The sequence below is a fragment of the Chiloscyllium punctatum genome, chromosome 13 (genome assembly GCF_047496795.1).
Source record: "Chiloscyllium punctatum isolate Juve2018m chromosome 13, sChiPun1.3, whole genome shotgun sequence".
Classification (NCBI taxonomy): Eukaryota; Metazoa; Chordata; class Chondrichthyes; order Orectolobiformes; family Hemiscylliidae; genus Chiloscyllium; species Chiloscyllium punctatum.
The window spans coordinates 104,540,710-104,555,969 of NC_092751.1; the positions used below are offsets into that span (position 1 = coordinate 104,540,710).

The 15,260-nt window shown below is 45.6% G+C and overlaps 1 protein-coding gene across 1 annotated transcript in view; it reads right to left on the reverse strand.

The window, feature by feature from the left end:
* cdh23 (cadherin-related 23) overlaps positions 1-15,260 on the reverse strand; it is a 967,008-nt gene that overhangs the window by 649,838 nt on the left and 301,910 nt on the right. Inside the window, exon 11 of the mRNA XM_072583543.1 lies at positions 10,687-10,875. Coding sequence (XP_072439644.1) covers positions 10,687-10,875 — 189 coding nt within the window. The remainder of the gene's footprint in view (positions 1-10,686; positions 10,876-15,260) is intronic.

Here is a 15,260-nt window from a genome sequence, read left to right on the forward strand (position 1 = left end):
CCATCTCTCTCCTCTCTCTCACACACACCACATCTCTCTCTCTCTCTCTCACACACACCATCTCTCTCTCTCACACACACACACCATCTCTCTCTCTCACACACACACACACACCATCTCTCTCTCACACACACACACACACACCATCTCTCTCTCTCACACACACCACACCATCTCTCTCTCTCTCTCACACACACACACACCATCTCTCTCTCTCTCTCACACACACACACCATCTCTCTCTCTCTCACACACACACCCACCATCTCTCTCTCTCACACACACACCACCATCTCTCTCTCTCACATACACACACCATCTCTCTCTCTCACATACACACACCATCTCTCTCTCTCACACACACACCACCTCTCTCTCTCACACACACACCATCTCTCTCACACACACACCATCTCTCTCACACACACACACACCATCTCTCTCACACACACACCATCTCTCTCACACACACACACACCATCTCTCTCACACACACACACACCATCTCTCTCACACACACACCCACCATCTCTCTCTCTCTCACACACCCACCATCTCTCTCTCTCTCACACACCCACCATCTCTCTCTCTCTCACACACACACCACCATCTCTCTCTCTCACACACCCACCATCTCTCTCTCTCACACACCCCACCATCTCTCTCTCTCTCTCACACACACCATCTCTCTCTCTCACACACCCACCATCTCTCTCTCTCACACACCCACCATCTCTCTCTCACACACACCCACCATCTCTCTCTCTCTCACACACACACCATCTCTCTCTCTCACACACACACACACCATCTCTCTCTCTCACGACACACACACACCATCTCTCTCTCTCACACACACACACACACCATCTCTCTGTCTCACACACACACACCATCTCTCTCTCTCTCTCTCTCACACACCCCACCATCCCTCTCTCTCTCTCACACACACACCATCTCTCTCTCTCTCTCACACACACACACACACCATCTCTCTCTCACACACACACACCCATCTCTCTCTCTCTCTCTCTCACACACACCCACCATCTCTCTCTCTCACACACACACCCACCATCTCTCTCTCTCACACACACACCCACCATCTCTCTCTCTCACACACACACCCCACCATCCCTCTCTCTCACACACACACCATCTCTCTCACACACACACCATCTCTCTCACACACACACACACCATCTCTCTCACACACACACCAACTCTCTCACACACACACACACACCATCTCTCTCACACACACACACACCATCTCTCTCTCTCACACACCCACCATCTCTCTCTCTCTCTCTCACACACACACACCATCTCTCTCACACACACACCATCTCTCTCACACACACACACACCATCTCTCTCACACACACACACACCATCTCTCTCTCTCACACACCCACCATCTCTCTCTCTCTCTCTCTCACACACCCACCATCTCTCTCTCTCTCACACACACACACCATCTCTCTCTCTCACACACCCACCATCTCTCTCTCTCTCACACACACACCATCTCTCTCTCTCACACACCCACCATCTCTCTCTCTCACACACCCACCATCTCTCTCTCTCACACACCCACCATCTCTCTCTCTCTCACACACACACCATCTCTCTCTCTCACACACACACACACCATCTCTCTCTCTCACACACACACACACCATCTCTCTCTCACACACACACACACACACCATCTCTCTCTCTCACACACACACACACACCATCTCTCTGTCTCACACACACACACCATCTCTCTCTCTCTCTCTCTCACACACCCACCATCTCTCTCTCTCTCACACACACACCATCTCTCTCTCTCTCTCACACACACACACACACCATCTCTCTCTCACACACACACACACCATCTCTCTCTCTCTCTCTCTCACACACACCCACCATCTCTCTCTCTCACACACACACCCACCATCTCTCTCTCTCACACACACACCCACCATCTCTCTCTCTCACACACACACCCACCATCTCTCTCTCTCACACACACACACCATCTCTCTCTCACACACACACACACCATCTCTCTCTCTCTCTCACACACACACCCACCATCTCTCTCTCTCACACACACACCATCTCTCTCTCTCTCTCACACACACACACCATCTCTCTCTCTCACACACACACACACACACACACCATCTCTCTCTCACACACACACACACACACCATCTCTCTCTCACACACACACACACACACACACACCATCTCTCTCTCTCACACACACACCATCTCTCTGTCTCACACACACACACACCATCTCTCTCTCTCACACACACACCATCTCTCTCTCTCACACACACACCATCTCTCTCTCTCACACACACACCATCTCTCTCTCTCACACACACACCATCTCTCTCTCTCACACACACACCATCTCTCTCTCTCACACACACACCATCTCTCTCTCTCACACACACACCATCTCTCTCTCTCACACACACACCATCTCTCTCTCTCACACACACACCATCTCTCTCTCTCACACACACACCATCTCTCTCTCTCTCACACACACACCATCTCTCTCTCTCACACACACACACACACACCATCTCTCTCTCTCTCACACACACACCATCTCTCTCTCTCACACACACACCATCTCTCTCTCTCTCACACACACACCATCTCTCTCTCTCACACACACACACACACACACCATCTCTCTCTCTCTCACACACACACCATCTCCCTCTCTCTCACACACACACACCCCATCTCCCTCTCTCACACACACACACACACACTCTCTCTCTCTCTCTCTCTCACACACAGACACCCTGCCCCCACTCCCATCACACATGTACAGTTATCTCCACTGGCCCCACCCACACTCACCAAACCCAAGCACCCACCAGCTCCATTCCCCCAGACTCATCCCCACCTCCATCCAGTCCCTGTTCCTCCACACAACCCATTGCTCCTACACTCCCCAAACCTCACCTTACAGAAAACCGACAGAACAAAGGAGGCTGAAAATCACAAACAAAAACAGAAGTTGCTGGAAGAGCTCAGCAGGTCTTCATTTGTGTCACTGGAAAACAAAACATTAACTCTGATTTCTCTCCACAGATGCTGTGAGACCTGCTGAACTTTTCTATCCACTTCTGTTTTGACCTTACAGTGGCCTTGTTGTATCTAAATCTGTTCTCACCTTCACTGAACTGCTGCAGCGCCTACACACAAAAAAGTATACTAATTAAAAAGCAATTCGGTGGTGGGGGTGTACTGAGACTGTGAAAATCCTATGTCAATTTAAACTTTGTTACTCAATTTCTGGAGAGATTATACTTTTCCCAACTCACTGGGTTGGGGACCACTATAACATTTCATAAAGATCCATTGAGAGTATATATACCCCTGAGGAAATATGATAAAGGCAAAGTCACCATAGTCCCACTCTCCCATTAGGGAGATATGACTGATGGTGGTTTAACCAGAGGGTCACAACATCTCAGCTGAGGGAAGACGTCAAGAAGTAGAGGCCTTCATGGTAACCTCAGCCAGTGCGGGAATTGAACCCACACTGTTGGTGTCACTCTGCATCACATCCAGCCAACTGAGCTAACTGGAGGAAGGCACAGGTTGATGCGTGAAACTCCCCACATGATGAGTTCATAAACCCAGGAGTCCCACTGGGGGAGGTGCTTCCAAGAATCAGGAGTGAAAGACACTGGAGACTGTCTGCAACAACAGACTGGCAGTCTGTCACCTCTGCTCTCCATTTCGATCCAAACAAAGTATGCCACAGTGGGCAGAGAAATCCATGAAATAATTTGGGAGACCTGGAGGAATATACTTTGAACAGGAAAATCAGGAAAATAAATTTAAACACGAACATGTTATTTTTGAGAGTGTAAAAATTTAACATGTTCCCCCCACTGATGGTCTCAGTTGCATATTTTTTTTGCCAAGCTAAATACATGACAGATGATGATCCTGGCAAGTTCTCTGTCCCTCTTGTTACCTGCTCCAAGTAAAGTGACTGAAAGAATTGGCCGAAGTTTTGCTATTTCTGTTGCTGGTGTTTGGTGTTGAATTATTGCTTATATTTCAAACACTGGAATGATCAATTGGATTCAACAAGCTTGTGACTTATCACTGTTTGATGGGAGAAGCTATTGATTTTGTTTCCTTTCCTCCTTTCAATCTACTTCTCAGTGCAATGTCATCCATTCTGCAGCAAATTAATTTTTACTTGAAGCAATCCAAAACTACATGCCTGCACAGCTGCCTGGAAAAGTTGAAATCAAATTTCCAAATGGTCACTGCAAACACAGAGACTTCTCTCTGGGGCAGAAGTGAGCATAACTCTCTGTTTCAAAATTAACATTTGAATGATTTGAACCTTCATAGGCTGTGCCTGACCTAATTACATCCCAACATCGCAGACAATGACGACTCTCTCCCACTCTCAGGGGGAGTCTGCAGGTGGTTGTACAGACTGATGGGGCTTCCACAGGCTCAGTTACACTGGGGGCAGGTGGTGGTCATGGGAAGGGGGTAGGTGGGGCGTTGGTGTGGCAGCGTGATCCTTTCCCTGTTTCCCCTCGCTTCTGCTTTTTCCCAACGGCAAGTCTCCAGGGGCTCGCTGCCTTCCCACATGCTCCTCCTCCACCTTGGCCGGTCCCAGGTCAGTGATTCCCAGGTGTCTGTGGGAATGCTGCACTTCCCCAGTCAGGGCCTTGGGGGTAAACCCGAAGCACTTCCACTGTCCACCTCGGGCTGGCCTGCCATTTCGGAGCTGGTTGGGGAGTTCACCTGCTTGAGGAATCTCATGCCAGTCATAGGGACGATGTGCCCAGCCCATCACGTCGAACTAATCGCATCGAATTCAGACTCAGAGCAGCAACAAGTGCAAACGTAATTTAGTCGGCATCTAAATCACTTCCAAAAAAACCATTCTGAGGAAGACTCACTGGACCAGAAATGTTAACCCTGCTTTCTCTCTCCACAGATACTACCTGACCTGCTGAATTTCTCTGGCATTCTCTGTGCTTGTTGCATTTATATAGCCCCTTTCATGACTACCACAGGCAAGTTGCTTTGTTTTCAAATGCAGTCATTGTTGTAATCGAGGTGGTACAGTGGCTCAGTGGTTAGGATTGCTGCCTCACAGCACCAGGGGCCTGGGTTTGATTCCAGCCTCAGGCGACTGCCTGTGTGGAGTTTGCACATTCTCCCCGTGTCTGCGTGAGTTTCCTCCCACAGTCCAAAGGTGAATTGGCCATACTAAATTGCCCATTGTGCTCATGGATGTGTCGGTTAGATGCATTAGTCAGGGGTAAAAATAGAGTAATAGGGTAGGGGAATGGGTCTGGGTGAGAAACTCTTTGGAGGGTTGGTGTGCACATGTTGGGCCAAATGGTCTGTTTCCCCACTGTAGGGATTCTATGATTCTAATATATAATAAAACCCAAAAGAGCTGCAGATGCTGTAAATCAAAGACAGAAATTGCTGGAAACGCTCAGCAGGTCTGGCAGCATCTGTAGAGAGAAATCAGACTTATTGTTCTGAAGGAAGGGTCACTTGACCTGAAATGTTAACTCTGATTTCTCTCTCCACAAAAGCTGCCAGACCCGCTGTGTTTCTCCAGCAATTTCTGATTTTGTTTCTAAATGGTTTCAAATAAGAGTGATTCCTTTCCTTGAACCACTTTTTCATGAGGGTCTACCATTATTATTGATGACGATGATGATGTTGATGATGACGATGGGATGTAATTAGCTGAAAAATGTGTTGCTGGAAAAGCGCAGCAGGTCAGGCAGCATCCAAGGAGCAGGAGAATCGACGTTTCGGGCAGGAGCCCTTCTTCAGGAATGAGGAGGGTGTGCCAAGCAGGCTAAGATAAAAGGTAGGGAGGAGGGACTTGGGGGAGGGGCGTTGGGAATGCGATAGGTGGAAGGAGGTTAAGGTGAGGGTGATAGGCCGGAGAGGGGGCGGGGGCGGAGAGGTCGGGAAGATGATTGCAGGTCAAGAAGGCGGTGCTGAATCCGGGGGTTGGGACTAAGATCTCTCCGCCCCCACCCCCACTCCGGCCTATCACCCTCACCTTAACCTCCTTCCACCTATCGCATTCCCAACGCCCCTCCCCCAAGTCCCTCCTCCCTACCTTTTATCTTAGCCTGCTTGGCACACCTTCCTCATTCCTGAAGAAGGGCTTATGCCCGAAATGTCGATTCTCCTGCTCCTTGGATGCTGCCTGACCTGTTGCGCTTTTCCAGCAACACATTTTTCAGCTCTGATCCCCAGCATCTGCAGTCCTCACTTTCTCCTATGGGATGTAATTAGGTCAGGCACAGCTGATGAAGGCCCAAAACCATTCTGATGCTAATTTTGAAATAATGTCCATATTGAAAGGAGATGACATTGTCAATTATTTTACATGACACTCAGATCAGAAATGAGGAAGGCGGGTTTCTTAAGTTAACAAATAAACAATGGTTTCATTGCAAAAGTAACTTGCTTAAGCAATATCCAATAACATTTATTGAAAAATATCACACATTCACTCACTCCAAGCCTATGAAAGATGTAATATATTACAGAGTATTATCTCAAAAGAACCTCAGTCAAGCAACAGTTAAAGTCCTAGAGGGGAAAAATTGCTCACAGATTGAATAAATACTGGTCTGTTGCTGAAGGCACTTTCCACATGGGCTCGTGGATCTATGGAGATGTGGAAATGCCGGTGTTGGACCGGTGTGGACAAAGTCAGAAGTCACACGACACCAGATGAAGTGACGAAGGAGCAGCGCTCCGATAGCTTGTGATCCAAATAAACCTGTCGGATTATAACCTGGTGTCATGTGACTTCTGATTTGATCTATTGAGGAGATATGTCTCACTCAGAGGGTGTGGAAACAACTACAGAAGGCTGTGGAGGCCAAGTCACTGAATACTGTATGTATATAAGAAGGAAATAACAAACACTCAAGGCTAAAATTACCAAGTGATGAGGTGAGAACATGGATGTAAGGTTTGACACATAGGCTCAACTGGTGACCTTGATGAAAAGTGGAGCAGGTTTGATGGGCCAAATGGCCTACTCCTGCTGCAATTATAATGTTTCTATGCATTTGGATTAAAGGCTGGTTGAAAGCTCTTTTTTCCTGGAGCCAGTGGTCTAGATTCAGATTTCAATAACCCTTAACTAGTGGTAAATGGGTTTTCATCTCTCAGATCACCGGCACGGTGGCACAGTGGTTAGCACTGCTGCTTCACATTGCCAGAGACACGGGTTCAATTCCCGCCTCAGGCGACTGTCTGTGTGGAGTTTGCACGTTCTCCCCATGTCTGCGTGGGTTTCCTCCCACAGTCCAAAGATGTGCAGGTCAGGTGAATTGGCCATGGTAAATTGCCCGTAGTGTTAGGTAAGGGGTAGATGTAGATGTAGGGGTATGGGTGGGTTACGCTTCGGCGGGGCGGTGTGGACTTGTTGGGCCGAAGGGCCTGTTTCCACACTGTAAGTAATCTAATTTTGAGAGGGGTTTAAGAGAAACCCTGGCAGCTTCTCTGTGACAGAGATCAAAACCAATAGACATTATACTCTCAACCTATTGCTCAGTCCTTTGAGTATAGAAGCTGGGAAATCATATTGAGGTTGTTCAGGACATTGGTCAGGCCTCTTCTCCAGTACTGTGCCCAGTTCTGGTCGCCCGGTCATAGGACGGATATTATTAAGCTGGAGAGGGTTCAGAAAGGATTTACCAGGATGTTGCTGGGAATGGAAGGTTTGAGATATTAAGAAAAGCTGGATAGGCTGTGACTTTTTCCACTGGGGCACAGAAGTTTATAAAATAATGTGAGAGACAGACAGAGTTGCTGATAGTTGTCTTTTCCCTTGCAGGGGGAATGACAAGACCAGGGGGCACATTAAGAGGAGAGAAATTGAAAAAAGACACAAGAGGCAAATGTTTTACACAGAGGCTGGTTGGCGTGTTGAACGATTGTCCTGAGGAAATGGTGAATGCCGGTATAGTTACAACATTTGAAAGATGTTTGGATAAGTACACGAATAGGAAAGGTTTGAAGGGACATGGGTCAGGAGCAGGCAGGTGGGACTAGTTTAGTTTGAGATCATGTTCAGCATGGGCTGGTTGGACCGAAGGGTCTGTTTCTGTGCAGTATGACTCTATGTGAACTCTCTCTCTGAACATGCTGCACACTCATTTTCTGTACATGGTTTCACATGGAATAGAGTTTAATTTATGTGTTTGACCAAATTATAGCTTTTCTGACTGAGTGCTCATTTCTCCTTATGTTTCAGTGAGAAGCCTCATTCCCAGAGGGGCTGGATAAATTGTGGTGCTGTAGTATATTGGGTACCACACTGGACTATGGTCAAGAGTGAAATCCCACCTCAGCATTCGGGAATTTTAATTCAATTAGTTAATAAATCTGAAATAAAAGCTACCATCTGTAATGATGACCAAGAAAATACCATACAAAATAGGAACAGCAGTAGGCCATTCAGCCCCTTGGGTCTGTTCTGCCATTCAATAGGATCATGGCTGATTGGACATTCCTCATGTCCACCTTCCTGTCCCTTTCCCCATAACCCTTTTACTTCTTCAAATGATCGAGAATCTAGTACGTCTGATTTACCTGATTTTCTGTACATGGTTTCACATGGAATAGATTATTGTGAAAACCCATTTGATTCTCCGATTTCCTTCGGGGAAGGAAATCAACCATCCTTCCAGGGTCTGATCTGTGTGCAACCTCCACTATGCTCTGCAGCTTGCTTCCTGCACCTGGTCAACTTTACCCTTCTACACACGTGCATACACACACACACACACACACACACACACACACACACACACACGTACACACCCACACGTGCACACCCACACGTGCACACCCACACGTGCACACCCACATACATGCATGCGCGCACACACACAGTTCTCATCCACTTTACTCTGTATTCTGCTCAACTAGATGTCAAAATGTGTGCGCTGGAAAAGCACAGCCACTCAGGCAGCATCCGAGGAGCAAGAGAGTTGATGTTTCGAGCATTAGCTCTTCATCAGGATGCTGCCTGACCTGCTGTGCTTTTCCAGCACCACACGTTTTGACTCGGATCTCCAGCAATCCTCACTTTCTCCCCACCAGATGTGTCACTTTCACAATTTGGAATTTTATTCACAAACTGCTTCGACCTTATATAATCTCTCATCAGCCACCTCCTAGGTATATTGTTGATCACCCTCACGCACTACCTTCTAATGGTTTGTTAACATTTATCGATTCAACCTTCACTATATCCAGCACTGCTCAGGCCCATCTTCTCAATGTCAGACTTCAATAAACTCTCCTTCCCTGGATCAGCAAACACCTGTGAGGACAGGTTATCAGCAGCTTTGAACAGACATGAGCCATCACTTCGACAAGACTCTCCAAACACTTTGACTCTTACAAATTCATAGATAAAGAAACATGCAGAACCAAACAAAAAAAAAAATTGGCTACGATCTGTGAGCTTCAAGTCAGCTTGATCAATTTGGGGTCAATCGTGAAGCTTTAATCTTTAAACTGAAAAATGGTTCCACCATTCAATTGTGACGATTTGCAGAAGCATGGAGACAATTTTATGACTTAAATTTAGAAAAGGTATGGTGAAGGGTGAATGATAATTTTGCAGAAAGTGACGGATGGATGGAATGGACTACGCGTGGACAGGGAAGCAGCAACAGAGACTGACTGCATTCACACAGTTGTAATGTACCTGGTAAGCAGGATAGTATGACAGAGTCCTTCATACAGTCAATATGTTCCAAGGAACCCAGTGAAGGTAATCACACAAAATAAACTTAACACCATTCTACCCAAGTTAATATTACACAGATGGTCTATCACTTGGCCAAAGAGGGATGTCTAAGGAGAATCTCAAAGGAAGAGGAAAGGAAGGGAAAGAGATGGAGAAGTTTAAAAGAGCAGAAGGGATGGCTGCTAACAATGGCTCAATAAAATCAAGGATGTGTAAGAAGCCAGAACTCGAGGAGTAGAGAAATCCTGGGAAGGTGTAGGGCTCAATGCAGTTACAGAGTTGGGAAAGAGCACAGCAGGTTGGATTTGAAAGAAAGATTTGGCACAAAAATACTGCAGATGCCGGAATCCAAAGTAGACAGGCAGGAGGCTGGAAGAACACAGCAAGCCAGGCAGTATCAGGAAGGGGTAAGACAACGTTTCAGGTATAACTCTTCTTTAGGACTGGGGGGTAGGGGTAGCGGGAGGTCTCCCTAACCCCACATCTAGTCCTGAAGAAAGGTTATACCTGAAACATTGACCTCTCCACTTTCTGATGCTGCCTGGCTTGCTGTGTTTTCTCTCAGCCTCAGATGTGAAAACAAAGCTGTACCCAGCAACAAGAAGTCAGCCAACAGACAGTACACAAAACAGCCTGATGTATAACATCCACAACACATCTATGTAAACTGTCCATCCATTCTCCCAATTAGTGACACAGCTTGTCCGTGTATATTGATTTCTCCGTTATGATGGATGCAGAACTGCCGTGGGTTTACAGGACACAAGACCAGAAGTTGACTGAGGACCACAAAACAGCTCAGTGACTGGGAGTTGCTGTCAGCTTTTAATCAGGTTGTGGTGCAAAGCTCTATTTTTGATACTTACATCATCTTTATCCTGTACTTGGATGAAGAGAGGGAGTGCAAAGCCCACTTGTGCCAATTCGGTGATGCTGACAAAGTATTCAGACCGGTTAAATTCTGGCGGATTGTCATTCACATCAATGACCAATATATTAAATGTTGTGGAAACAGTGGCATTTGATGGCGTCCGGTCCTCATTTAGTTCAGTACCCTAACCAGAAAGGCAAACAATAGACAGGATTACTAAAAAAAAAAGCATTTATACACCATTCTGTAAAACATATGAAAGTCTTTACATTAAGTGTAACAACTGTTGTGGTGTAGGTAAATGTGGCAGCCAACTGACAGAAAGCAATATCCCACAAATAGCAGAGAATTGAATTTCTGTTCCCTTTAATATTATTGACTACTCAGAGCAGACAGAGAGAAACTGTTGCTGTTAGTCTGAGAGCCAAGGACTAAAGGGCATACTGCAAAGATTACAGTTAAACCTTTCAGGAGTGAAATTAGGAAACACTCCTTCATGCAAAAGGTACAAAAATTTAGAACTTTCTATCCAGTTGCTGCTGGATAAATGGTTCATCTTAAATTTGAGATTGACAACATTTTATCACTTGATGAATATTAAGCCAGGAACAAAATGCTCAGCAGTAACTGCACGTTTAGAGTGAGAAGATGTTTTCACGTGGAATATGACAGACAGCTATAAGTAATTAGAACATGGATCAGTCATGATGTCATGGAATGGTGGGGCAGAATCGAAGGGCCTCCACCTGTATGTCCACTGTTTTCTGGAGGGATGCTTGCAAGGACAATGCCAGGGTCTTTCTTGGAATAATGCTTGGGGATCCTCAACACCAACTTGAACAGAGAGACGAGGGAGCTGTGTTAATGAGGATGTGTGGAAGGATGAGGGGGAATCTGATTGAAAGTTACAGGATGCTGAGAAGTCTGGATAGAGTGAATGTAGAGATGTTTCCAGTCTTAGGAGACACAAGGACCTGAGGACACAGCCTCAGGGTGAAGGGATGACTCTTCAGAATGGAGTGGAGGATGAACGTCTTTAGCTAGAGGGTGGTGAATCTGAGGAACGCATTGCTGCAGAGGGCTATGGAGGCCAAGTTATTGAGTATCTTTAAGACAGAGATAGATAGGTTCTTGGTTAGTGAGGGGATCAAGGGTTACATGGAGAAGGCAAGAAAATGGGGTTGAGGAACATATCAGCCATGATGGAATGGAGGAGCAGACTCCATTTGCCAAATAGCTTAATTCTTCTCCCATAACTTATAGTCTTCTGCTCTGATGTCCTATGCAATTGGCACTGACTCCACAATTTTAATAACTAAGGAGCTAGCTGTACAAGTATTCTGGGAGAACCCTTGCAAAATCAACTACGATGGACAAGGGCTGAAAAGTGTCTCTCCTCATCAGATCCTAGTTTGTCAACTCTCAAAGCAGCCAGCATTCTGGGCAGAACACCGAAAATGCTGCAAAGGCTGGGAATCTCTCCTTGAAACAGGGGGAGGCTTGCAATCAATTGGTCACAATGCCAATGAGCTGCCTTTCGGATTACACCACATCTTGAAGCACCTGATGGATAAGGCAGAGATAGAAAGAACAGAAAGCCAATTCTGCTCTCACCTCCTGCCCCTACATTCCCAAAGATTAGCAAGTCAACAATTGGCCCGTTCAGTCACATGAGGACCCAGGGCAGACACCCTGGGAGCCTGAATAGACATCACCCTTGAGTTGGGGGACGGAGAATAACGAGGCAAAAGTGAGGATTACAGATGCTGGAAATCAGAGTCTAAATTAGAGTGGTGCTGGAAAAGCACAGCAGGTCAGGTAGCATCTGAGGAGCAGGAAAATCGACGTTTCGGGCAAAAGCCCTTTATCAGGAAATGATGAGCCCACCAGGAATACATGACATTGACAACCTGCATTACAATACATCACACGGTGACAAAATTAACGTCAGAATCAAGCCATAACATTAATCAGTAGAATCTGGGGATCCAAGATGGCGGCGACTCAGCAAGTCTGAGTCTATAGTGCTCCTCCCAAGACCTAGGCAAAGTGGGCCACCCTCCTCCACCACACTCACCAAATCAGTTAAAAATAGTTTTTATTTAATGTGATTTAGTACTAAATTTATACCGTTCAGTCTTTTGTAAAAATGACTAGGGGGAAAGGAGCCCACAGTTCTCAGTAGGCAGGAGCCCCTCCCCCACCCTCCCCAGATGCAGCAGAGGCGTCCGCAGCCGTCCTGGGGGACATACCTACGGTGGTGTGCCTCGCGGAAATAATTCCCAAACTCGACTCGAAGATCAATGCTTTCATAGAAGAGTCCCGGAATTGGTGGAATTCACTCTCGGTTGCACTACAAAAGCACGGCCGAGACATCGAAGAAATTAAATGCCGAATCGGAGGGGCGGAGCTAAAGGCCGGGACCTCCGAGGCCATTGCAGAATCAGCCGTGGATTGGGTCCGGACTCTCGAGCAGCGAGTCCGGACCTTAGAGAATCACACTCGAGGTCGTCGAAAAAATATTCGTTTGCTGGGCCTTCCCGAACAGGAGGAAGGAGGCCAGCTTACAGTGTTCCTTGAACAGTAGCTTCCACAGCTTTTAGATCTGGAGGTTGGATCAGGCCAGGTAAGGGTAGAATGGGCCTACCGGGTCACAATACACAGGCCCGGCTCGAACCAGCGCCCCCACCCGGTCCTGCTCCAGCTGCAGAGCTATAAGGTGAGGCAAATGCTTTTGGAAGCCTCCAGAAATCTTGGGAAAGATCCACAAGCCATGACTCATAACGGATCCAAGATTATGTTATTTCAGGACTTTTCCCCAGCTTTGGTCTGAAAGAGGAAGGTGTTTGATGAAGCAAAGAAGTGTTTAAGGGATTTAAACATTCAATACTCCTTGTGCTACTCAGCTATACTACGCTTTAGCCATGAAGGGTCAGTGTTTAACTTCGGATCACCAGAGAAGGCCAAGGAACTTTTGGACTCTCTTAGATAAATTACAAGAGTTAATTGATGCTGTTTTGCCCTACCCCCACCCCGGTTTACCCCCCCCCCACTCTTTTTTTTCCTTTCATTATCTTACTGTTTAATATTATCTCCGGCAGGTGGGAAGAAGGGTTTATTTATTCATCCTTTACTTAGTGATTTCCTTTCCCCCTATATATATATATAGGTCAGGGGGTCTAGTTAATGTAGATGGCGGGGGGGGGGTGGGGGAAGGTGGCTACCTTATCTTATTTTATCTTTGTCCTTGGGAGCGGGATTGTTTTCTCCTGTTATTTTGTATTAATATATTTAATTATTATTTGCTGAGACTAATTTTATAGTCATATATTTTCATATATGGTATTAACATTACCAAATATATCCAGGTGTTGGTGTGGGTGAGGGGGGTGGGTGGGGGATAGGGTATTCACTATTAGTTCTAGTTCAGTAGTATACTTGAATTTGCTTTATCCTATTGTGGGGTGCCTGGGTCAAGGGTGGGGCACTGGTTGGGAGAGGTTATGATGGGTTTTTTGGAAAGGAAGTGATGTCCCCTGGGAATAAGGGGGAAGATCTCTATTTAAATACGTTTTATACTTTTTTTTACTATTTAGAAATAGGTTTTTTTTATTATATTGATCTGAATGTACTAAAGAGCTTTATTCTTGTGAATTTTATATGCTCTATGCTCGGGATGTTTTGGATAAATACGGGTTTTGTTGTGATCTGATGTTAACACATTCCGAGCATGAATATCACTGCTCAATTTATGTGTTATCTGTTGGATTTTTTTTTCTCTTGAATAATGTAAGAATTTTAATGATACACTCTGGTTAGTTGTAAGTTAGACAAGTAGTTAGTTGAGTTTTGTTTTTTTTCTTGGTATTTCTGTTTTCTTGTTTGATAGATTTTGGTGATCATTTATTTAAGATTCAACTGTATGTCAATGTTTATACTTGGGTCTTTTTTTAAGTTTTCTTTTGTAAACATGTTAAAATTTTCAATAAAAATATCTAAAAACAAAAAAAAATCAGTACAATCTGAAAAGTCGGCTTGTAGCAATTACACTCCTGGTCTGAGCAAGTAACATTCGTTGAAGTGCAAAGTATATATTTTCTTAAAGACTTACCCAACTGTTAGGCTGCTACAATCAATGAGATCTGAAGTCCAAGCCGTAAATCCATATTTAACAAATATGTATTCAGCAGGCCACCAGTTCTCTTATTGATTTTAATTAAAAAAAAGAATTCCTGGGAGTTGAACATAAATCCAAAAAGGTAAGTCAGCACTTTTCTCATGGTGTGCATATGCTTCAATGCACATTTTATTATAACTTTCAGGTTTAATTTAGTGATTCAATGTAGAGACAAAAATAGAGACAAGCAACCCTCGGTGTGTAGAAGGAGAGACAACAATTACTGGCATTGTGGCACTTTGGGATAGTGTGCTCCACCATTTTGTGTAAACATGCAAGGTTAATTACATATCCGCTTTGTGACGAGTCACTAACTGAACTTCTCAAGGAGGGTCACAGGATTTGAAGCTTTAACTCTGTTTCTCTCTCCTACTGAGTTTTTCCGGGAATCT